Source organism: Herpailurus yagouaroundi, unplaced genomic scaffold (assembly GCF_014898765.1).
Source record: "Herpailurus yagouaroundi ecotype Mexico unplaced genomic scaffold, PumYag 77, whole genome shotgun sequence".
NCBI classification, from domain to species: domain Eukaryota; kingdom Metazoa; phylum Chordata; class Mammalia; order Carnivora; family Felidae; genus Herpailurus; species Herpailurus yagouaroundi.
The window spans coordinates 98,746,746-98,770,230 of record NW_024412388.1 but is presented as its reverse complement, the minus strand read 5'-3'; the positions used below and the strand labels follow the sequence as shown (position 1 = coordinate 98,770,230).

At 41.5% G+C, this 23,485-nt stretch overlaps 1 protein-coding gene across 4 annotated transcripts; it reads left to right on the top strand.

Annotated features, from left to right (window-relative positions):
- Positions 1–900: 900 nt before the first annotated feature.
- On the top strand, positions 901–22,406 carry AMPD1 (adenosine monophosphate deaminase 1). Of its 4 annotated transcripts, none has more exons than XM_040471385.1 (16): positions 901–1,022; positions 2,344–2,355; positions 5,786–5,966; positions 7,067–7,232; positions 9,588–9,753; positions 13,953–14,172; positions 14,690–14,819; positions 16,059–16,253; positions 16,548–16,679; positions 17,326–17,489; positions 19,413–19,539; positions 19,722–19,885; positions 20,562–20,682; positions 21,344–21,517; positions 21,754–21,864; positions 22,223–22,406. In XM_040471385.1, the coding sequence occupies exons 1-16, from the start codon at positions 902–904 to the stop codon at positions 22,379–22,381; spliced, it is 2,343 nt and encodes a 780-aa protein (XP_040327319.1). In that variant the 5' UTR covers position 901; the 3' UTR covers positions 22,382–22,406. The 4 variants fall into 4 exon arrangements, with proteins under 4 accessions (XP_040327319.1, XP_040327321.1, XP_040327320.1 ...); XM_040471387.1 differs by having other exon boundaries at positions 5,786–5,970; XM_040471386.1 differs by lacking the exon at positions 2,344–2,355 and having other exon boundaries at positions 935–1,022.
- The last annotated feature ends 1,079 nt before the right edge of the window (positions 22,407–23,485 follow it).

The window sequence follows — 23,485 nt, the reverse complement described above, 5'->3', positions numbered from 1 at the left end:
TATCATTCTTTTTATAACAATATACAAAGGAGGGGTAAATGAGCACTCAAGATGGAAGTTTAGTTTCTCTAAGATTTGAAGTAAGTTTACTACCTAATTCATTAAATAAATTCTGTCAAGGGGATTTCTGTTAAACATAGCCCATTTCTTCTTTTTTTTTTTTTTACTTATTTTTAAAATTTGTATTTAATTTATTTTTTTAATTTACATCTAAGTTAGTTAGCATATAGTGCAACAATGATTTCAGGAGTAGATCCCTTAATGTCCCTTATCCATTTAGCCCATCCCCCTCCAACAATCCCTCCAGCAACCCTCTGTTTGTTCTCCATATTTAAGAGTCTTTTCTGTTTTGTCCCCATCTCTGTTTTTATATTATTTTTGCTTCCCTTACCTTACGTTCATCTGTTTTGTATCTTAAAGTCCTCATATGAGTGAAGTCAGAAATATAGCACATTTCTAATGAAAGTGTGGGTGTGTGCATGTGCACACACATGTGTGTGCCTGTGTGTGTGTGTGTGTGTGTGTGTGGAGAGAACTTGATGAATACACCAGCATATACATCAAACTCAGCAAGCTGTTCTCATGACTGAAATCCTGAGGACTTTGACATCCAGAGCCTATAAGACTTTGCTGTATTTCACCGGGGTGAAAAATAATCATCACTGGTGAAATCATGTAAGAAAACTACACCTGAGGAGAATCCGATGCATAGGAAGATTTAGAAAGTACTGAAATGCAATTCCTGACCTAGCACATATCTTTTCTGAAATCCCAGGGTAAAGACTGAAGGCTTCACCTGTTTTTCTCTGTCAATTGCCTAAAGCTATAAATAGGTCTAAAACTCATCTCTCTCTTTTTAGCAGAGAAGGGTCAGATTACAGATGCAAAGCAAAATCATAAAATGAATGTCAGGGTATTTTATAGTGTCAGGCAGTCATCCCCACAGCCTCCTCTCTCCTCCTTTCTACTGTGCTATCCTAGAATCAAGGACCCCGGCAAAATGCCTCTGTTGAAACTTCCAGGTAGGTGTGCAAAAGTGTTTTGAGAGCTCAATTCTTTTAAATGCAGCCATTCCTTTGAGTATATCATGTCAGCTTTGACAATCCTTTATTTAGGGTTCAGAGTACCACTTAATTATACTTTTCAGGAAGAAGCAAGACAAGATTTTCAAGGATTTTTTCTTCTTCTTAGTTTTGGAAGGGAGATAATTTTCTAAAACTGTATCATGTGGTAGCATCTTTGATGATCCCAGGAGAAAACGGTGGAAGATATTTAAAATCTACTCTGCTAGTCTAAACAAAGCCTGTGCCTGTTAGAGTTCACAGCAGCGTCCTATATAACGTCTCTAGCTATAGTGTTAGTTGAAAATCACAAGCATGATGGAAATGTTAACCCAATCTGTGTATTTTGATGGCTCACGATCCAGGTTTGTACACATAATGATTTTTAGAATCATACTAAGTCTTTTTCATTAGGAAGGAAATACATATCTCCTGTGAAACGAGAAAGAGAAATTCCACTGAACATAAAAGTAATAACACTCATTTAGAGAACACGAGAAATTTAGGAGAGCAGTACTAAGAAAAAAACAACCACAGTCCCATCATCCAAAGATACCACTTTTCACATGTTAGTGTTTTTCTTTTCAATCTATTTTCTATGCAACTTTAAGGAATTTGTAAAAAAACATAGCTGTGATTATATAATACATGTCACTTTATAGCCTGTCTTTTTTTTTTTCCCTTAACATTATGACTTAATCGTTTATCATGGTATTCTAAACTCTTCCTAAACATCATTTTAAATGGCTGGGTAATATTCAAATCTTCTTAACTAATCCCTTAGGTTCTTTACAGTTGGGTAAGTAAAATTGTATTCTGACAACAGTATTTGTACATAAAGTTTTTGCCATTTTTAAGAATGGAAATCAGTAGGGTAGATTGTCAGAAATGGCTGTTCGGTAGGTGTTGCTAAATTGCTTACCAAATGAGCTCCTTCAGTTTGGCTGAAACCAGCATCGTATGAGAGTTTCCATTTCTCTAGAGCAGATGTCTTTAACATCACATTTTACAAAGCGTACCTCTTTACACTTATAAACATAAATTTAAGGAGCCATATTAGAAAGGGAAAGAAAAGAAAGGGGTGTGTAATGACCACATTCCCAGAGTTTTTTGATGACAGCAAATTGTAGGTAAATGGAAGAATGAGCTGTAATAACACATTCCACCTCCCCCATTTCTTGTACCAATCTACACATTTCTACCCCAAAGCACAGATTAACAGCTACTATGATTTCTGAAAGTTGTTTATATATTTTATCTTGTTTTATTTTACTTCAAACAGCTAAAGAAAAACGTGAGTATTTTGGACAATTTTTCCTGCCATTTGCCAAAGTATCAATGAAAAATAGTACTACTCATTAATTCAGAAACATGAGTATTTTCCAGCAGTGTTTATTAAATGATACCATTGAAAGCCAACAAAGATTAATAATAACCATAGATATCCCATAGCATAGCAAATGAACTCATGGATTTTCTGGACTCCCCCCCCCCCCCCCAAAAAAAAAAACCAACCAAATCCATTTTTTAAACAGAACATCAGAGGGGCGTTCATCTGATGTTTTAAAATAAAATAGTATTCTTTAGATATAGGTTAGCCAGCGGGGCCTATTGAGTCTTGCCTTAGGAAATCCTCAACTCCAAAGCAAAACATTTCATGGTAAATTTCTGTGACCGGGTCAAATAAAATCTCACTTCAGATAAAACTGGAACCTTAAGTTATGTTTCAAATTAGACTTGTCCTTAGGCTGACTGATAGTAAGTAGGTCTCCCTCGGAGAAGCATAGAGGGGATGAGATGTGGCAGATGAAACACCTACGACCTGTCTTTTCTACCCATCAATAAAGCACTGCTGGGAAATAAGCATGCTCTTCTGGGTCTCAACGTTGAGTGAAGAAGCCAGCATGACATTCCCCTTCTCAAGAGCCTTGCACTTCCCATGTTAATAGTAATAATCCCCAACTTCTATATAGCCCTGTGTCATTTTTAAAGGATTTCTTGTTTAACCTTTATGGCAATGCTCTGAAGTTGACATTATTATTATTAGCATTCTCTTGTTATGATGATGAACACTGAGGCTCCTTGTGATTATGTGGTTTCCCCAAGGCCACCCGGCTGTCACAGACACTTTTCCTCACTCCTAGTTCAGTGTTCACTCTGCTTCATCTTTTTACCACTTGTTTCTATTCTCGTGTCTACTCCACATGTAAATGAAGATGTCCTGTCGTCCAGACATTTCCACTCAGGTGCTCCATTATCTCAAATGTAATATGCTGAAAAAAGAACCCAACAATCAGCTATACAAACACAAGGGACTCATCTCCCCTCTACTCCCTGAATTCAGAACTGTCACCAAATCTTATCCACTCATCTTTTGAAATACCAGTTTCACTCTTTCTTTCCCACAATCATCGCCACTCCCTGAAATATTTTTGAAAGGCAGAGCTCTTGAATGAGGAGTCAAATTTCAGCTGTGGTTGCATGAAGTCAAAACAACTGGTTGATTCAGTGGAAGGAAATATCAACCATGTAATTTGGGGGCATCATGCAAACCACATCTTAGAGTAGAGTTTCTAACTTTTCAATCATCTCTAGTGGCTTAGGGAGATGGAACTCAGTAAAAACAATAACATTTAAAACTATGAAACAAATGGATATGTGCAGTCCTAGGTAATGACTGTTTGTTCTGGACAAGCCAGATCTCAAGCAAGTAGGATTTGGTTTCTGAGCATCCATTTCCATGCCGTCCTTCCTGAGGCCTCTGGCAGCATTGTCACAGACCCATCATGACAAGCCAGTTGCATCCTTGTCCTCATCATCATCATAACCAACTAGCCCCTTTTCATTTGCGTTTCATGGTGCATGAAGCCTCTTCTAACTTCTGCTTGCCATTCATCCTTGAGGTGCATGTGCTTGCTTGCATTCCTGGAGGAATGACAATAATCTCTGGGGATCAGTTGGTAGTGGGGTGGGGAGGCATTCTCAGGCCATCAAACATATCTATTTAGAGTCCCATTTGGTCCTTTGTGGAGTGTGGTACTTGTCAAAGAACTACTCCATAGCATCCAAAGACGGTCTTCAGTTTCAGGAAGTGCTTGAGTTTAATGAGGCAGACAGATGCATGAAGTTCAGCAATACAGTGGGTTTCTGTTATCCTTTTGTGATAAGCCAGGTTTTGAAAATAGGCTGACCTAACAGTGGTGATGAAGTTATGATTTAATTACTATCATTTCCAATGTACGCTTCAGCCTATACTAAGTCATATCATTTATCATTTTCTTAATAGCCCCAAACTAACCCCAAATACCAGATATCTGTCTGACCAATGCTACCAAATTGCATCATTCAGTTTGATCTGGTGCTTTGTTGTCTGTAAAGTATTTCCCTGTACATTATTACCACAACAGCCTCATGAGTGAGGTTTGGTAGGTACTAGTATTCCCACTTTACAGATGAGGAAACTAAGACAGAGGAAGGTGGAGGTGTCGGTAAGTGCAGAACAAGGATTTGAACACATGAACTTACTCAAGTCAAAATCGAAAATGTGGCATTTTGGAGATCTGTAAGGACACTGATGGGGCGGCAATGAGGGGATCTTTCTCTTTGCACGCAGTTTGCTCTGTCATCATTTGAAGAGTGTTCTGTCTTCTGTTGCTCCAAATAGCTAACTCTTTGCCATTCTCATTATTTGCTACCTGCTCTTTTCTGGAAATATGAAGAGATTTTAGAAGTATTAGAAGTAATGACTATTCAGATGAAACAATTGGGTATGTGGAAAATGCAGTGGAACTTAACAGAAGAGCAGATACTTGATGGCCATTACTACGCTGTATGATGAAATTAGTTCCCTTACATCCGGAGAGATTTGGGGTTATTCATTGCCAAACTAAACGTCACCCCTCCACCCATTCTAAGAATGGGAATATTAAGGGTGCCTCAGTAGGAAGAGTATGTGACTCTTGATCTTGGGGCTGTGAGTTTAAGCCCCACGTTGGGTGTAGAGGTTACTTAAAATAAACTTAAAAACAAAGGATGGGAATATTAAGGCATGTAAAAGTAAAATTGGCTTTCCAAGGGCCATTCGTTATGAAAAGCCACATGTCCACAAGAAGTGGGACTCCCAACACTGGGTAGTAACTTTCAATGGCCCCCTTCTCCCACATACCAGCATATCATCAAGTTGTCAGGATTTGAAATAATGTATGAGAGAAACACAGTATCTGTCCTATGAGGAAGAAAGGCCCAAAGTACACGTTTATTTCTCAAAACTACCTAGATCACTACAATCTTTCTAGAAAGAAAAGCTCCAAAGACCAACAATCCTATTCACACCTTCACAGCCATCGGAAAAACTCCACCAGTCTAATGAGAAAGATTATGCTGCATGGTTACTATGAAATCAGACTTAGCCCTGCCAGAAACAGGTGATCTTACATTAAGTGCTAATCTTGCAAGAGACCAATCCCACCTTTAGGACCTCCTGAAATGTGCTGCAAGAATCTGACCTGTGTTTCTGAGAATGGATTTCCAAGCTACCCACACAGAAACCTCTAAAGAGACAGTAGAGCGGCACTGAGCTTTGACATGCTTCTGGGGCACTGGTTAGAGTATAGGGGAGCCAGGCACCCAGGGCAGTCCTTAGCACTGTGCCTCACACATAGCAGGAACTCTCTGATGACTTCTGAGAAAGGGCTTGAATACTAATCCATGAAAACCTCTTTTAGAAATTGATGATGAAATACGTAGCTTGGCTGAAAAAGTATTTGCCTCTGAAGTCAAAGATGAGGGAGGCCGTCAGGAGATTTCCCCCTTTGATGTGGATGAAATCTGTCCAATTTCTCATCATGAGATGCGAGCACACATATTCCACCTGGAGGCCATGTCCACCTCCACAGAAGGCAGGAGGTAAGTGGTGTAAGGGAATGTTGGGACATTGGGACACAGGAAGGAGAATTGTCAGGGCAACTGGTTCAGTCTGTCTGAATGATGGTTCAACTTGGAGGAAGAACTCTGCCAGAGCTAAAAATTCTTCCCTTTCACCTATACCCCCCACCCCCGCACTGTGTAAGCTAGGGCAAGGTTAGCAATGACTAAAAAGAAGAGAAGAGTAGACATCCTGTGCTCATGCACATCTTCCTTTAGTTGAAGCCTCCCTATCTGCCCAAGCAAGAGGACATGAGCTCCTGTGCAATTGTTCCAAACCAAGGTAGGCTGATGGCTGCTGGGCACACACTCAACTTACACAGAATGGGTACGGAAACCAGAACTCAAGAGCCTCATCTTCAGAGTTCATTTTTAGCCAACCTTCGCATTGTGCTATCTGATATGAATATAGCCCTCAGGCCAGTCTGACCTCCTCCAGGCCCCAGGGATACAACACTCCATTTCTGCCTTCCTGCCCTGGCCATCCTCTTTATTTTGTCTTTAAGGAAAGAACAGTGATCCCCCTTGTTCAGCATGCCCCATAGGACCTAACGTAAGTCTTGGGTCAAAGCAGAAACTCAATAAATACTTGTTGATCTAAGGAAGTAATATTGACTAAGCAACTTATAAACTCCGTACACTAAATCTCACAGAATTTCTTTAAGGTAGGCATTATTACACTATTTTTTTTCATAGGGGGCAACAGAAGCTCACAGAGTTTCAGAACAAGCAGAAAACAACACAGGTAATAACTGACATAGCCTGTGCTTGTTGTGGTTCCCAGACTGCCCATCTGCTAGGAGTGGACTGCCCGTGAAGAATAAGGTCATGCTGAAAGCCTTCTTGTATGTTCCCAAAGGCCAACCCTCCAAAAGGATACCGGGAAGAAGGGAATACAGTCATGTGATACCTCTTCCCATATGGTTGGATCCTGTTTCTGACAGACAGCTGACATTTTAATTTGCACTTTTTGTCCTCAAAATGAAATTGGATAGTGAAACACCAATCTATCACAACGCAACTCCCAATGAGTCCCAATGAGGACCAAGTTAAGTTCTTTTATTTTTGTGTTTCAAACCCAGAAAAAAGCGTTTCCATGGACGGAAGACTGTTAATTTGTCCATTCCACAAAGTGAAGCATCTTCCACTAAACTGTCCCATATCGACGAATACATTTCTTCATCTCCAACCTACCAGACCGTGCCTGATTTTCAGAGAGTGCAGATCACTGGCGATTATGCCTCAGGGGTGAGTTGCTCTTTTTCCCCTCAAATGTCGCTGCTGGGAAGACACAGCTTGATTGTTTCAGCTTCCTTACCTTCTTGCCTTTCCTTCTGAGGAAGGTGTTACTTCACTTGTCCTTTGCTGTACTTCATTATTGCATTTCAATACTGATTTGCCATGACTTATATTTCTATTTTGTTTTATCATCCCACATGATCTATCCTTCTCTATTCCATTTGCTTGCACATGGACAGTATGTAGTGGAATGCAGTGTGTGTGTTACAGAATACACTAGACAAATTTTGGCACAAGAAACAAGAGAGCACCTGGTGGGCTAATCTCACTGAGGATATCGCAAGACAAGACAGGGAGCCTCGAGGAGGCACAGGGGGCTCTTGGGAAAAGATGGATCCCGGGCAGCCCTAGAATAGAGACAAGGACTTCAGGTAGCATAAACCAATCCAAGAAAACAGCTTGGAAGAAAGAGAGGGAGATGAGAAAAGAAGAGTGGAGAGACCAGAGAAAAGAAGAAAGATGAGAGAGAGCCTAGAAGATTCTAACGGGGCTATTGTTTTTTTTTTTGACCAACGGTCATCTCCAATTTCATTGTAGATGCTTACACGGTAGATTATTGCCTGGAATAGACTCTAGTTATGCCACAGGGATAGTAAACTCCTGTCACAAACAACTTGACCTTCCTGTCCTGTCCAGGACAGTTGGGCAATTAATAAATCTCTGTCACATGAACTTGCAGAATCAGCATCATATTGGTGAAACTGATGTGTAGCTATCAGTCTATGCTCCAAATATAGTTTTAATGACCAATCCTAAGCCCCCTTCTCATGTAACTGACCCACTTAGGGTCAGTCCCAAGATATTTAAAAAGGGACAGAGCAAGGAAACAAACACAATTCTTGTTTATTCACTTTCTGTGTGATGACATGACTGCAAATGGCAGGCATTTTAGATTATAAATGACTGAAAGGAGATGTTCAATAGAGCTGCCGTTTGGAGAACGCAGGAGTTCAAAAAAACATAAAAACTAAGAGGCAAAGTTGATACTGCTTGTGCTTGGTAGAAACAAACACAAACGAAAAGAAAGAGGATGGGAGGAAGGAAAAGGTTCACAGAAGTCAGGGAGTAGCTGTTTCTCCTCTGAAAGCTGGAGGGCACCTGAAACCATGGCATGGAGTCTTTGAAGAACCAAGCATGTTGGCTGAATGTGGCTGAGCTGCTGAGCAATAATCAGCTGGTTGTATTCTGTGCCCCCATCCATTCTCACCTTGTAACTGAACAGAGAGGTAAGGGGGATCAGGACTAAGTTTCCAAGGCCATCAATCCCTGATAATCAGTTGACTCCATGTAATCAATTCTTATTGAGCACCTACTGTGTGCTATGCATTGTGTGCCAAATGCTGAGGACACCACGGTGAATAAGATCCAGCTCTTATCCTGGAGAAGATAAACCGGTGGCCCATTAGGTGGCAAAGGAACAAGCATGCCATTAGAAGCAGACCTCTAGTTCCAGCACCTGTGCCAGAATCTCTCAGCCAAGGTCAGCGAGCCTTTAAAAAGAGTTCAACTGGTTAGGATCAACATCCGGGCCTCAAACATTCGGAACAAGCTTACATTGGTCCCAGAAAATCTTTGGGCTTTGATGACGATCATTCAGTGATTTCAAGTTATAACTCTTTGGGCATGCCGTCCCTAGCCCGGAGTCAGGGATGGGGCATGGGAGACAGACCAGCTTAGGAAATTTCCGGCAGTTCTGAGAAAATTTTATTCTAGAATCTCTCCATTTTTAGCCACAGATTAAGTTCTCTTTAAAACCATCCAAAGGAATGATAACTTATCATAAGATGATGTTCTGATCCATCCATAACGACAGAAGGCAGGGCATGCATGATAGGGTTTGAGGGATGTGTGACACCTTATTCATCCCCACATATTTCCCCCACTGACCAGAAAGTGGTTTGAATTCTCAAATCAGAGTCACATGGTCTTTCAGTTGAGATACCGTCTTCAGAAGCCCGTATGTAAAACCTGGAAGGAAGAAGGTATTTTCCATGTTAGAATGGGTTCTTTTAATCACACTCACTAGATAATCACTGCTTTCTAGCAAACACCAAACAAACACAAGACTGTCAGGAAAGACTTGTAGACCAGGTGAGTTTTAGTAGAAATGAAAGAGGGCAAGAAACTTCAGGACCTGCTCCTGGAGGAAGACCCAGGGCCCAAGTCACGTAAGGGAGCAGCCACATGGGCAGGTGGGCTCAGCACGGGCTACAACACCCAGGAGAGAGCAGGGGCATACCCAAGACAATCCACTTCTTGGATTTTCACAGGAGTGACTCTGATGCTCTAACACTTTCTTGGCAGGTGACAGTTGAAGACTTTGAAATGGTTTGCAAAGGTCTGTACAGGGCACTGTGCATACGGGAGAAGTACATGCAGAAGTCATTTCAGAGATTCCCTAAAACCCCTTCCAAGTACTTGCGGAACATCGATGGTGAGGCTTGGGTAGCAAACGAGAGCTTCTACCCAGGTACGTCAGAAGTAATTTTCTTATGCAGCATATGAAATAGATCTTTTGGTTTAACTACTCAATATTAAGTATGTCCCTAAATTACAGTAGTCTCCCCCCACCACCATTCCGTGATTTGGCTTTCTTCAGTTTCAGTTGCCTGCAGTCAACCGAGGTCCATACATAGATGGTCCTCCTGATTTATTGTCAGAAGGTCAGCAGTGGCCTGAGGAGTCCAGGTGGCTTAGTCGGTTAAGCATCCAGTTCTTGATCTCAGCTCATGTCTTTTTTTTTTTAAGTTTATTTATTTACTTTGAGAGAGAGAGAGAGTGGGGGAGGAGCGGGGGGCAGGTGGGGGACAGAGGATCTAAAGCAGGATCTGTGGTGACAGCAGAGAGTCTGATGTGGGGCTCGAACTCATGAACCGTGAGGTCGTGACCTGAGCCGAAGTTGGACTCTTAACACACTGAGCCACCCAGGTGCTCTCAGCTCAGTTCTTGATCTCAGGGTTGTGAGTTCAAGCCCCACGTTGAGCTCTGCACTGGGCATGAGGCCTACTTAAAAAAAAAAAAAAAAAAAGGTCAGTGGCCTACTGCTACCTCACAAGGCCTACCTTATTCACCTCATTTCATGTCACATAGGAATTTTATCATCTCACATCATCACAAGAGGAAAGGTGAGTTTAGGGCAATAAGATATTTTGAGAGAGACCATGTTCAATTAAAAAAAATTTTTTTTAATGTTTATTTTTATTTTTGAGAGAGAGAGAGTGCGAGCAGGGGAGGGGCAGAGAGAAAGGGAGACACAGAATCCAAAGCAGGCTTCAGGCTCTGAGCTGTCAGCACAAGGGCTTGAACTCGTGAACCATGAGATCATGACCTAAGCTGAAGTCAGACACTGAACCAACTGAGCCACCCAGGCGCCCCTCCTAATTTTTATTACAGTATGTTGTTATTATTGATCTATTTTATTATTAGTTGTAGTTGTTAATTTCTTACTGTGCCTAATTTATAAATTAAACGTGTAAGTTGATAGACCAGTGGCCCATTAATAGGTATGTATAGGTATATATAGGAAAAGACAGTCTGTACAGGGTTCAATGCTATCCACAGTTTCAGGCATCCACTGGGGGTGGTGGAACATGTCCCCTATGGATAAGGAGGGACTACTATCTAAGTAAGCCAGTCTAAAAATATCATAGTCGTCTTTGGCTCCATTCTCTCTCCTGTCCACGTGCACATTCACATAATTAATTCCGTACAATACCTTTCAAAATCTCCCCTCTTTGCAATTCCCCAAACCCTAATTTAGGTCTATCTTTCACCTTGTCTAGGCTATTATCATAGTTTCTGACCCATTCTGTTAAGTTCTTTTTTTTTTTTTTAATTTTTTTTTCAACGTTTATTTATTTTTTGGGACAGAGAGAGACAGAGCATGAATGGGGGAGGGGCAGAGATAGAGGGAGACACAGAATCAGAAACAGGCTCCAGGCTCTGAGCCATCAGCCCAGAGCCTGACGCGGGGCTCGAACTCACGGACCGTGAGATCATGACCTGGCTGAAGTCGGACGCTTAACCGACTGCGCCACCCAGGCGCCCCATTCTGTTAAATTCTAATCTCACTGTCTGTTGGTGAGATTCACTTAGGTCCCAGTTATTAAAACACAGATCTGAACATATCCCTCTCCTATCACAAACCTTTAATCGCTCCCATTACCTTCCAAATTGAGTCCAGTCTTTAGCCTGGCATTCAAGGCCTGCCACCAGCTGGCCTTCTAACTAGATTCTCAACCTATTTATAAACTTACCTTATCTACTCCACCTTTGTTCTGGTCGGAAGTGTTTCCTGTCTGCCTTTTGGTTCAGCACTTTCCTGCCCCTGTACTGTTGTCATGCTGTTCCCTGTGCCTGGACTGCCCTTCACTTTTTTCACTGTATGTCCATATGTCCAGATGCAACCTCACCCTTTGACGTGCAGCCCAGATGCTATCGTTTCCTTCCTTCCTCTAACCTCTGGAGAACACTAAACTATATGTTTTGACTTTCCATAGTACTTCATTTCCGTCTCTCACTTTTTACTTTCTGCCTTACATGAAGTGAAGCACATGTTTTTAAATAATCAGATTTATAGAACTTCTCAGATTTCTATTGTATAACTGTATCATGTTTTATTTAACCAATTCTCATGTTTAGGCATTTAGATTTCCGACTTTTAAAAATTGATTTCCATTAAGGTTGCAATGAACAGCGTTAGAGAAACATCTTTGTGCAGTTGCTCGACATCTTCTGGAGTATACTTCTAGGTTTGAGATTTCAAGGGAGACAAATATTAAGAGTTTTTGAACTTGCAAACTGTTATGTCATTAAAGCTTTCCAGTTCTGTAACTTCTTCTCTATAATTCCTTTTAATATTAAAATCAGAGTAAACATGTATCCTGTTTGGCGATACATAAAATCGGTTTACCTCTTTTCTATAATACTGTCATTAAGATATTTGTTTTGTCTTTGCTTCTTCTAAATTGTGCTTTATCTATTATGTTCAAGTATAAAGATTCAAAAAATTAATACTCGACATAGCAAAATACTGTTTTCACTTCTTTCGTGTTCCTTGTCTCCTAGTTTTGAATAGAAAATGCATGACTTTTTTCTTCCCATATTATTTTTCCCACTGTGGTTGTGAGTCATCACTGGCAAACTGGAGACTTTTCTGCTGCCTTGGGCACTTACTTGTTGAAAGTAGAAGGTTAAGCGCTTTAAAGGCCATGACAACGTAGAATTTCTTCCTGGCTTTGTTAGGTTGAAACTGTTAGCACTGGAAAGAAGGGGGCATTTACCCACAAAATCCCTTCTCATTCCTTTGTAGGTGCTTTAGAAGGTGGATAGTATGTTATAATTACAATAAGAACTGGAATTCTTCTAGTAAGACTTTATTTTATATTTCCACTTATATTAAAACCAGTCTAGACGGAGCACAAAGGGTCTTTAGGGCAGTGAGACCATTTGTATGATACTCTAAGAGTGGATACATGTCATTGTACATTTGTCCAAACCTATATAATGTACAACCCCAAGAGTGAACCCTAAGTTAAAGTATGGACTTTGGGTGATTACGACATGTCAGTTATGTTCATCAGTTGCACCAAATGTACCCTCTGGTGGAGGGTGTGCATAGTGGGGAAGGCAGTGCCTGTGCGGGAGTAGTAGTGAGTATATGGGAACTGTGTATTTGATGCTCAATTTTGCTATGAACTTAAAACTGCTCTAGGGACACCTGGGTGGCTCAGTTGGTTAAGCATCTGACTTCTGCTCAGGTCATGATCTCCCAGATTGTGGGTTTGAGCCCTGTGTCAGGCCCTGCGCTGACAGCTCAGAGCCTGGAGCCTGTTTCAGATTCTGTGTCTCCCTCTCTCTCTGCCCCTCCCCCGCTTGTGCTCTGTCTTTCTCTCTCTCTCTCTCTCTCTCTCTCTCAAGAATAAATAAACATTTAAAAAATATTTTAAACTGCTCTAAAAAATAAAGTTTTTTGAAAATAACCACTCTAAATTAAGACTTCTAGAGAGGTTGGTTTTATTAAGGACACAATGCAAATTCTACTTTTCAACTGTAGTTTGATTTTATTTCTATGCAAATATCTCATAAGCTAATAAAATGTTCTAAACAGGAAGCCTTTGATAAGCTACTTTAGTAAATAAAATTATTGGTAAGTAGTGTATCAATCATGTAAACAGTACTTCTAAAGGACTTGAAAATCATTCTTACACTAGATAAAATCTTATAGTTATTTTAAACTACTAATTTGGCCAGCTTTGAAAAATAATGTAGGAGCGCCTGGGTGGCTCAGTGGGTTAAGCGTCCGCCTTCAGCTCAGGTCATGAACTCGCAGTTTAAGGGTTGGAGCCCCGCATTGGGCTCTGTGCTGACAGCTCAGAGCCTGGAGCCTGCTTCAGATTCTGTGTCTTCCTCTCTCTCTGCCCCTCCCCTGCTCACCCTCTGTGTCTCTCTCTCTCAAAAATAAAAATATAAAAAAATAATAATAAAGAAAAGAAAAGAAAGAAAAATAACGTAAAAATAAGCTTTAGCTTAGCTCTGGGTAAATAATTATAACTTATGACGTACAGGATTCCAAACAAATGAGATCTTACAGCATTTCATATTTTGGTTATTTTCATGTGGTCATTTGTCTTATTTCCTGATATATTACTCTGTGTTTCATTGAGAAAGTCTTTACCCCTCCTGCGAAGAGCGGAGAAGATCCCTTCCAAACAGATAACCTCCCGGAAAACCTGGGTTATCACCTCAAAATGAAGGACGGTGTGGTTCATGTCTATCCTAATGAAGCAGCAGCCAGCAAAGATGAACCTAAGCCACTTCCTTATCTCGATATGGACACCTTCTTAGATGATATGAATTTTTTGCTTGCTTTAATTGCCCAAGGACCTGTGTGAGTGTTTAGTGATGCTACCACCACGAGTACTAACACTGCTCTTAGTAAGAATGAGTATTTACCAAGTGCTTACAATGTTCAAATACTGTTAAGCCCTTCAGGTACATTATTTCCCATCTCCTCACAAGCATTCTGCGAGGTGGGTAGTTTTATAATTGCCGTTTTGTAAGCAGAGACTCTGATGAGTTAAATAATCTCCCAAAGTCACACAGCTCCCTGAGATTCAAGTCTGCATCTGCCATCCCTAAAGCCAGGACCCTTAGCCTTGAGCAATGCTGTCTCCCCGGGGCTGTTAAATGCCTTCCCAAGTCTTCCCTCACTATTCTGTCCAACATGGATGAAAAGATTGAGCCCCTGGAGCCCAATACTTCTCAAGTGAGATTAACTGCAAACTGAAATGTTTGTTTCAATAATTGCTTCCTATGGGTAATAAGGGTCCTGATGGTTTTGAAACTGTGTCTGTTTTCCTTAAGTGTCTGAATGATTCAGAATTATGTGATTTAATTTTCCACAGTAAGACCTACACCCACCGGCGCCTGAAGTTCCTGTCTGCCAAGTTCCAGGTCCATGAGATGCTCAACGAGATGGATGAGTTAAAGGAGTTGAAGAACAACCCCCACCGAGATTTTTATAACTGCAGGAAGGTAAACGTGGGCACTGCTCAGGGGCCAGCGCTGGGCAAAAATGGGAGCCCAGTTAGCTCTTGAGTGGGACAAGAAAGAAACTGTTTTTAGTGAGAGCAAATGAATTATTCTAGAAAGTTAAAATGCCATTTCTACTGTTTTCTACACAGAAGGGTTTACCACATTCTTGCCACAAAAAATTATAATGATCGTGAACCACAAAAATAACAAAAACGAACGAAATCTCAAAAACTGCTATTCCAGGCTTTGGAAGACCTTTCTTCTAGTCCTTTTGCTCCTACTTCCTGACTCTGAGATATAGCGGTTGATGATTAAATATTTCTGAGTTTGTTTCCTCATTCGTAAAATTGGAAAATATATCTGCTCAGTCTAGCTCACAAGAGGACGGTGGGCATCAGATGCGCTAATAAGTGTAGAAAACGAATCAACTTAGAAACACCTCTGAGATGTGTTCCGACCATTTGAGCGATTGAAAGAAGTGAGGATAGAAAATATACGAGCAAAGATTCAGGACCAAATCCTGGCTCAGCTGCCTGTATAACCTTGGGCAAATTCATCTATCAAATCTCCAGGCTATAAAATTATAATCATAAGAATATCTAGCTCAGGGGCGCCTGGGTGGCTCAGCCTGTTAAACATCTGTCTTTGGCTCGGGTCATGATCTCGAGGTTTGTGAGTTCAAGCCCCACTTCGAGCTCTGTGCTGACAGCTTGGAGCCCAGAGCCTGCTTCAGATTCTGTGTCTCCCCCCTCTCTCTCTGCCCCTCCCCTGCTCGCACTCTGTCTCCCTCTCCCTCTCTCTCAAAAAGAAATAAAACATTAAATTTTTTTTTTAAATATCTAACTCATAAGTTCCATCGCTGTGTCAGTCATGGCTTTGACATGATTTTGATCTTTTCTCCCTTTGGGGCTGAAAGCTGTGGCAGCTAGTTTATTTCAGGGGTGGAGAATGGTCCCCGAGAATTTTGTGTGGATCAAAGGTAGAGAGTTAATTGGATAGGCAGATATCCAAGAGAAGTAGGCATTATAATTGCATCACCCTAAACTTTCACATTCTCGCAAGGGTACAAAAAGGTGCTGCTGGTTCTTTCCTGCCGGGCCACCTTCACCGGATGTCAGGTCACATCCCTCTACTTATTCCTTTCTCTTGCCTCAATGGGGTTTGCAGGCACCATGGCCTCTAACAGAGCAGCATGACTAGGGCTGATTGTTGGTTTTCTTTCTCTGAATGTACACACAGGTGGACACCCATATCCATGCAGCCGCTTGCATGAACCAAAAGCACCTGCTGCGCTTTATTAAGAAATCTTACCACATCGATGCTGACAGAGTGGTCTACAGCAGCAAGGAGAAAAATCTGACCCTGAAGGAACTTTTTGCCAAATTAAAGATGCATCCCTATGACCTGACGGTTGATTCTCTGGATGTTCACGCTGTAGGTTGAAAAAGATGATGTCAGCTTCATGCTCATACTCAGAACCACACATGCCATTCTCCTATAACCTCCCACTTCTCAGAACCCTCTTAACCGTGTTGGCTGACCTTGCTGACTGAAAGCACCCACAGACAATTTTGAGGTTCACTCATTGTCAACTGTGCCAGATTCCTTTCTTGGAGCCCACCCCCTTCCCCCCGGTTCCCAGGCCCTGTTCCTTGTGGCCATTCCCTCGCTCTCCATGTCCCAGCAGCTCTGATAATAATATACTTGTGTTCCTGTTTCCTGATTCAGGGACGCCAGACCTTCCAGCGTTTTGATAAGTTCAATGACAAATACAATCCTGTAGGAGCAAGTGAGCTACGAGACCTCTACTTAAAGACAGACAATTACATTGATGGGGAATATTTTGCCACTATCATCAAGGTGAGGAGGAACCAACCAGATCTATGGTACCTGGCTTGGCTCTTGAGGAGGGGGAGGGAGAGAAGGAGGAAAAGAAGGAAGGAGAAAAGAGAAGAGGAAGGAGGAAGAGAGGGAAGGAAAGGAAGGAGGGAAAGGAAGGAGAAAGGGTGCTATCCCTGGGGAAGCACCACAGACATGAATGCAAGAATTTCTTCAGAGGTGTCCACTGTTTTGATTTAAAAGACTTGTATTCCGAGGCTAGAGAAACTGAGGGTGTGGATTTGGGACTGATTAAGGACTCTTTCAGGCTCATGGCCTGAGCTCTAGCATGCAGGAATGACAGAGTGGACTTGGGAGATGTGCGTTTTGGAAAGTAGGGGGTGTAAAAAGAGCTGAGTGCCGTTTGCAGGCCCCTTGGATTGGATATTTCAACATCCTTTCTCTGACTTTTTCACTCTCTAGACTCCATCACTATCAGTCTCTTCCTGACTACATTCCCCTCATCTCTCGATTTCCTTAGATCTTAACCTGGAATAGGTTCCCTCTGACCTCCTTTTACGCTTCCCCTGTTCTTGGTACCCACTTCCTCTCCCTAGACCCCACAGATTTAGACCCCTGAGGGACTTGTGGAAATTCCTGGCTTTGGACTCCTTTGTTGGCTTCGCAGGAGGTAGGTGCAGACCTGGTGGAGGCAAAGTACCAGCACGCCGAGCCCCGCCTGTCAATCTATGGCCGCAGTCCTGATGAGTGGCACAAACTGTCCTCCTGGTTCGTCCGTAACCGCATCTACTGCCGCAACATGACCTGGCTGATCCAGGTCCCCAGGATCTAGTATGTACCTTCCCACCCGAGACGCGAAAGCCTGACTTCATCCGGCCTGCCTCACCTTCTCTGCACAAACAAGAAAGATGTAGCGCCTCTAGACACAAAAAAGCTTTGTTAAAGCGGAGCTCAGAACAGGGTCCTGGGTGCTTGGTTTTGTCCAATCTGGGTTCAGCACTCCTGACCAAAGACAGGAATTAGGAAGATCATTTCAGTACAGTTTTCTAACCAAGTTTTGGGGTTTTGTTTTTTAAAACATGGGACTTCACGCAGATCACAAAATAACTTATTGAGAATATTTGAAAGCTAGGATGAGAACTATGTACATTTTACTATACTTTCCCTTTCTCCTGGTCTTTCTCTCTGTGTCCAGTCATTCTTTCCCATGCTTATCTGGACTGGGATGTAGCTTTCTTGTATCAGAACCTTTATTATCGGGATGCCGGCGTGGCCCAGTTGGTTAAGTGATTGACTCTTAATTACAGCTCAGGTCATGATCTCACGGTTTGTGAGTTCGAGCCCCACGTTAGGCTCTGTGCTGACAGCGCAGAGCCTGCTTGAAATTCTCCAACTACCTGCCCTCTCTCTGACCCTCCCCTGCTCACCCACTCTTGCATTGCACTCTCTCCGTCTCAAAATGAATAAACATTAAAAAAAAGAAAGAACCTTTACTACCATCTGACAATTGTCTCATTTACAAGTGTTCAAGTCCTCCACAATCAATGAGTATTTATCAATGGTATTACCATTGATGATTACTCATGACCCTCGGGGATGCTCAGCATCATTGATCTTCTATCTAACTTAAGTGTTTATATATTTTCTGGCCACCTGCCTCTGTATGCCGCCCCTGCCCCCCCACCCTTGTCAATGCAAGAGTTTTATCCTGTCTCTTGAACCAAAAAAGTAACTTTTTGACTGGGGTAGGGCTTCCTGTCTAATATCATTAAAGCAGAGAGGCAGTAGGTGTGATAAGAGCATGGACTCTGGACCTAGACTGGCTGTATTTGAATCCCAGTTTTACTATTTACTAGCAGTGTGACCTTGGGCAAGTTTCATGAGCTCTCTGCCTTTGTTTCATCATCTTTACAATGAGGGCATCTGGTTGGCTTAGTCAGTAGAGCATGGGACTCTTGATCTCCAAGTTGTGAGTTCAAGCCCCACATTAGGTGAAGAGCTTACTTAAAAATAAACTAACTAAAAAATAGGGTCATAATGGTAGCTAACATACTGAGTTGTTATAAGGGTTAAATTAACTAATATTTCTGGCTACTTAAAAGAGTGGATGGCCATATGCTGAGTGCTATATAAGAGTTAGTTCGTTAGATTGTCCCTGGCTAAAGCATATCAGAAGTGTTTTGTTTTTGTTTTTCTTTTTTGAGAGACAGAGAGAGTGAGAGAGCGCACATGTGAGAGCTGGGGAGAGGGGCAGAGGGAGAGAGAGGATCCTAAGCAGGCTCTGCACTGAGTGTGGAGCCCAACACGGGGCTCGATCCCACTACCCTGGGATCATGACCTGAGCTGAAATCAACCAACGTGAGCCACCCCAGGCGCTCCAGAAGTGTTCTCGATAAATGTATCATGCTCACCATCTTATATACCACAAATAAGTCACCCAATCTTTTGCGACATAGTTCCTATATATACTCTTCATTTTCTGTATGGATTTAGCTGTGAAGGTTAATATTTTTACTACAGAGGTTTTGTAGAAGAGATTGAGGCAACTGGTCCAGCAAGAAATTTATGTCTCTATGCCTCATCTAAACGGAATCCCTCTTTATGGGTAGCCAAAAAGAGTGTACCGGAGTGGACCTAGAATGGACACACTAAGTCTTTTTCTGAACATGGCATCTTGCCCTCTGATTCCTTCACACAGGGGCTGTTAATACTAAAACTATTTTCCTCGTAAATTCTCTTTATTCTTGCCTTTAGCGATGTGTTCCGATCGAAGAACTTCCTCCCACACTTCGGAAAGATGCTGGAGAATGTTTTCATGCCAGTGTTTGAGGCCACCATTAATCCCCAGGCTCACCCAGACCTCAGTGTCTTCCTTAAGCATGTAAGCATGAGCCTTTGGGCCTTCTCACTGCTGTGCGTGAGCTAGTATTGCCACAAGCTGTGATTCATTTTTGGTGCTTATCTCTGACGTTTGGTCCTTGCCTTTGGGAGCTGAAAGGTTTTCTGAGGACTGGGATCCTGTAGTCGAACTGACCCCATTGCATGGCCTACTTTTCTGGACAGATTACTGGCTTCGACAGTGTGGATGATGAGTCCAAACACAGTGGCCACATGTTCTCCTCCAAGAGTCCCAAGCCCCAGGAGTGGACCATGGAAAAGAATCCATCTTACACTTACTATGCCTACTACATGTATGCAAACATCACGGTTCTCAACAGCCTGAGAAAGTAAGTAGACAGAACTGGAGCTAGAAGGAGATGATTCTATTTGACACACCTCTTTTGCTCAGACATTGGTGCCTTGGGTGGTCAAGGGCCACTGCACTGCACTGCTAGGACACTTTCAATTGGCCCGAATCAGAAATATCTTTCCCTTGTCTTTTTCTTTGGTTTCTTTCTTTATTTAGTAGCAGGAATGGATGTTTTGGAGCCTTCAGCAACTTTCACAGTTCCTTTCTTTGCAAGTTTAGGAATTTTCACTAATCACTGCACAATTTATTATCATACTCCATACACTTCACCCTTCTTGATATACCTGGGTAAAGAATAGAGGAATATTATAACGGGGTTTTCTGGAAACATCTCCCCCCTCAAGTGTGAGTAGGAGAAATGACAACATGGTACTTTTGGTAAATTTCCTGTTGAAACTGAAGGTAATCAAATCTTGACGTTCCTCCATACCCTCATATCCTCTGCTGCCTCTTTTTTCAGAAGGCTACGTTCGGGAAGAATTAAGATCATGACCTGGAATTGCCAGTTTTACCGAATCCTTTGGATGCCCCACTCTCTTTCAGAGGGTTAATTCTTTTCTTACCAGATTTTCTTATAAATTACTCCATGCCCCAAATTGCTGCCGGGTCCTAGCCAGCCACCTGTGATAACTATGGCAGTTGCCTTTCCCTAGGGAACGAGGCATGAATACTTTCCTGTTCCGACCTCACTGCGGGGAAGCGGGCGCTCTCACCCATCTCATGACAGCATTCATGACAGCAGATAATATTTCTCATGGCCTGAATCTAAAGAAGGTGAGTTGGAGGCTCTCTTCCTAATATTAACTTTTATATTGGAGCTAGAGGAATAATTTTTTCTGTATCATTGTCTCCCAAGTCATTATCAACACTGGAATCAAATTAAAGTAGAGCAAAAAAAGATTTTTGAGGTTATTTAGTACAGTTCATTTCACAGAAGCCAGACAAGTAAAGGGAGCTGCTTACGATTACCTAACCAGTTAGCAGCAGAGATGAATTAATGCAGGTCTTTTGACTTCTATTTTAGAACTCTGACAAGGGAGAATTCAGAGGTGCTTGGCTTATCTTCAACTAGTTTTTGCCAGATTTCTTGTTATAGCATGTTTTCAAATACCTTTTGTGAGAGTCAGAACTTTCTTATGAGGGATAAAAAAATGTTTCAAGGTGAAGTCTTTTCCCGAGACAGACCATGTACCTTAGGCAACTAAAACTCAAACATTTAGTTTGATTCAAGGCTACTGAAAATTGATGATCCCAAATACATGTATTCTAAATAGCATTTACATTTAAAATGATTATTTGTCTGTCCTCAGGGACTGAAAGAACATATGATCATTCTTTTGAAAGCTAAAACTTGCAGATCATGTAGTTATAACATTTCTCATTTGTATCCCTTTTTCAACATCCTTAAATAATTTTTTTCGCTTTTCCTTTTCAGAGCCCTGTGTTACAGTATTTGTTCTTCTTAGCCCAGATTCCCATCGCCATGTCGCCATTAAGTAACAACAGCTTATTTCTAGAATATGCCAAAAATCCTCTTTTAGATTTCCTCCAGAAGGGACTAATGATCTCACTGTCGACAGATGACCCGATGCAATTCCACTTTACCAAGGTACACATATGGAATCTTGAGCAATACAGGCATATTTGGAGGGACTGTTGTTTTCCATCCAGAATTTCAAAGTCAAATCAAGGTGTTTCAATATACTTTTTCTGCTGGATGCTTGTTATTTTTTTTAATATGCTTCTTTTCTTCTTCCTTCCTTCCTTCCTTCCTTTCTTTCTTTCTTTCTTTCTTTCTCTCTTTTTCTGTTTCTTTTTTTGCCTCATTTAAATAAATAACCTAAGGAGCCCCTAATGGAAGAATACGCCATTGCTGCCCAAGTGTTCAAACTGAGTACCTGCGATATGTGTGAAGTGGCAAGAAACAGTGTTCTGCAATGTGGAATTTCTCATGAGGTAGACCTGTCCTTGGCTGGCTGTCCTTCTGTGCATAGGATCTGGAAACTGAGTAATGAAAAGATAGTTGGGGAAACACATGTAGAAAAATTATCCCTCAAATCATACGCAAATACTATGGCCAGGGATTAGAAAGAATTCTTCTATCTCTCTGGCTATGCCTTTGGGCAAGGAAAATAAAACACATTTGACTTCTCAGCAGACCATGTGTACTGAGGCACTGGATAAGTGCTTTTACTGGTTTATGTTTTCCTTTTGTCAGTAAGTAATATATGGAAGGGATCTTTGTGGAAGATGTAATTACTGTCTATATCAGGATAAAAAGACAACAATCATTCTCCTTTCTTTTCTCTTACAGGAGAAAGCAAAGTTCCTGGGCGACAATTATCTTGAGGAAGGCCCTATGGGAAACGATATCCGGAAGACAAATGTAGCCCAAATCCGCATGGCCTATCGCTATGAAACCTGGTGTTATGAACTTAATTTAATTGCTGAAGGCCTTAAATCGGGAGAATAAAGCAAATAAACCAAATAATAATGTGGGTGAGATTTTCATTAGAGAATATGAATAATAATTACCAGTTACTGAATCCTTACTATAAACCAATGATTGTACTAGATATCATTCCACTGACATTATTTAATTATTTTCACTTTATGAAGTAGAAAATATTATCTTCATTTTGGAGAAGATGAGTAAACTGAAGTTAGTGAAGTTAATAACCTGCACAAGGACACATCTATTGAGAGGTAGCAATGGGGACGTAGGTTTGTGTGACTCTAGAGTCGCTATGACTTACAGGTGAAACATTTGGTAGGATTTTTTGCCCTGCCTTATTAACAATTAATAATAGTTAATAATACATATTATTATTAACATAAAAACTATTAAGTCAAGGCAAAAATACGAGCAAGTGACTTGTTATTGGGAGAATGTAGGCTTAAAATATTTTTTTGATGTTTATTTATATTTGAAGGAGAAAGAAACAGAGCATGAGCTGGAAGGGGTAGAAAGAGAGGGAGACACAGAATCCAAAGCAGGCTACAGGCTCTAAGCTGTCAGCAAAGAACCCAATGAGGGGCTCGAACTCAAGAGAGGTGAGATCAGGACCTGAGCCAAAGTTGGATGCCCAACCCACTGAGCCACCCAGGAGCCCCAGGGAGAAATGCAGGCTTTGGGTTTACAGAATGAACTTTGCTTGAGGCACTTAGACCATTGAAAAGTCCTTTTGACGGGATACAACTGGAGACTAATGCTCTTAGACAAAAACAGGTGTCGTCCAATATAGAAAATACGTACCTATGAGCTATTACACTTAGGTAGAATTTATCTTATCCAAAGATGATCAATTTTAAGGATATAATTGTCAATAAAGTTATAGCCAGCTGTCATTGTACATTTTATTTTATTTTATTTTTTAATTTTTTTTCAACGTTTTTAATTTATTTTTGGGACAGAGAGAGACAGAGCATGAACGGGGGAGGGTCAAAGAGAGGGAGACACAGAATCAGAAACAGGCTCCAGGCTCTGAGCCATCAACCCAGAGCCTGAAGCGGGGCTCAAACTCACGGACTGCGAGATCGTGACCTGGCTGAAGTCGGACGCTTAACCGACTGCGCC

Coding starts and splice junctions, on each gene's coding strand:
- AMPD1 (XM_040471385.1), top strand. CDS start 902: ATGAATGTCAGGGTATTTTATAGTGTCAGGCAGTCATCCCCACAGCCT. Junction 7,233..9,587: donor CTGGCGATTATGCCTCAGGG/GTGAGTTGCTCT, acceptor CTTTCTTGGCAG/GTGACAGTTGAAGACTTTGA. Junction 21,518..21,753: donor TGCAATTCCACTTTACCAAG/GTACACATATGG, acceptor AAATAACCTAAG/GAGCCCCTAATGGAAGAATA.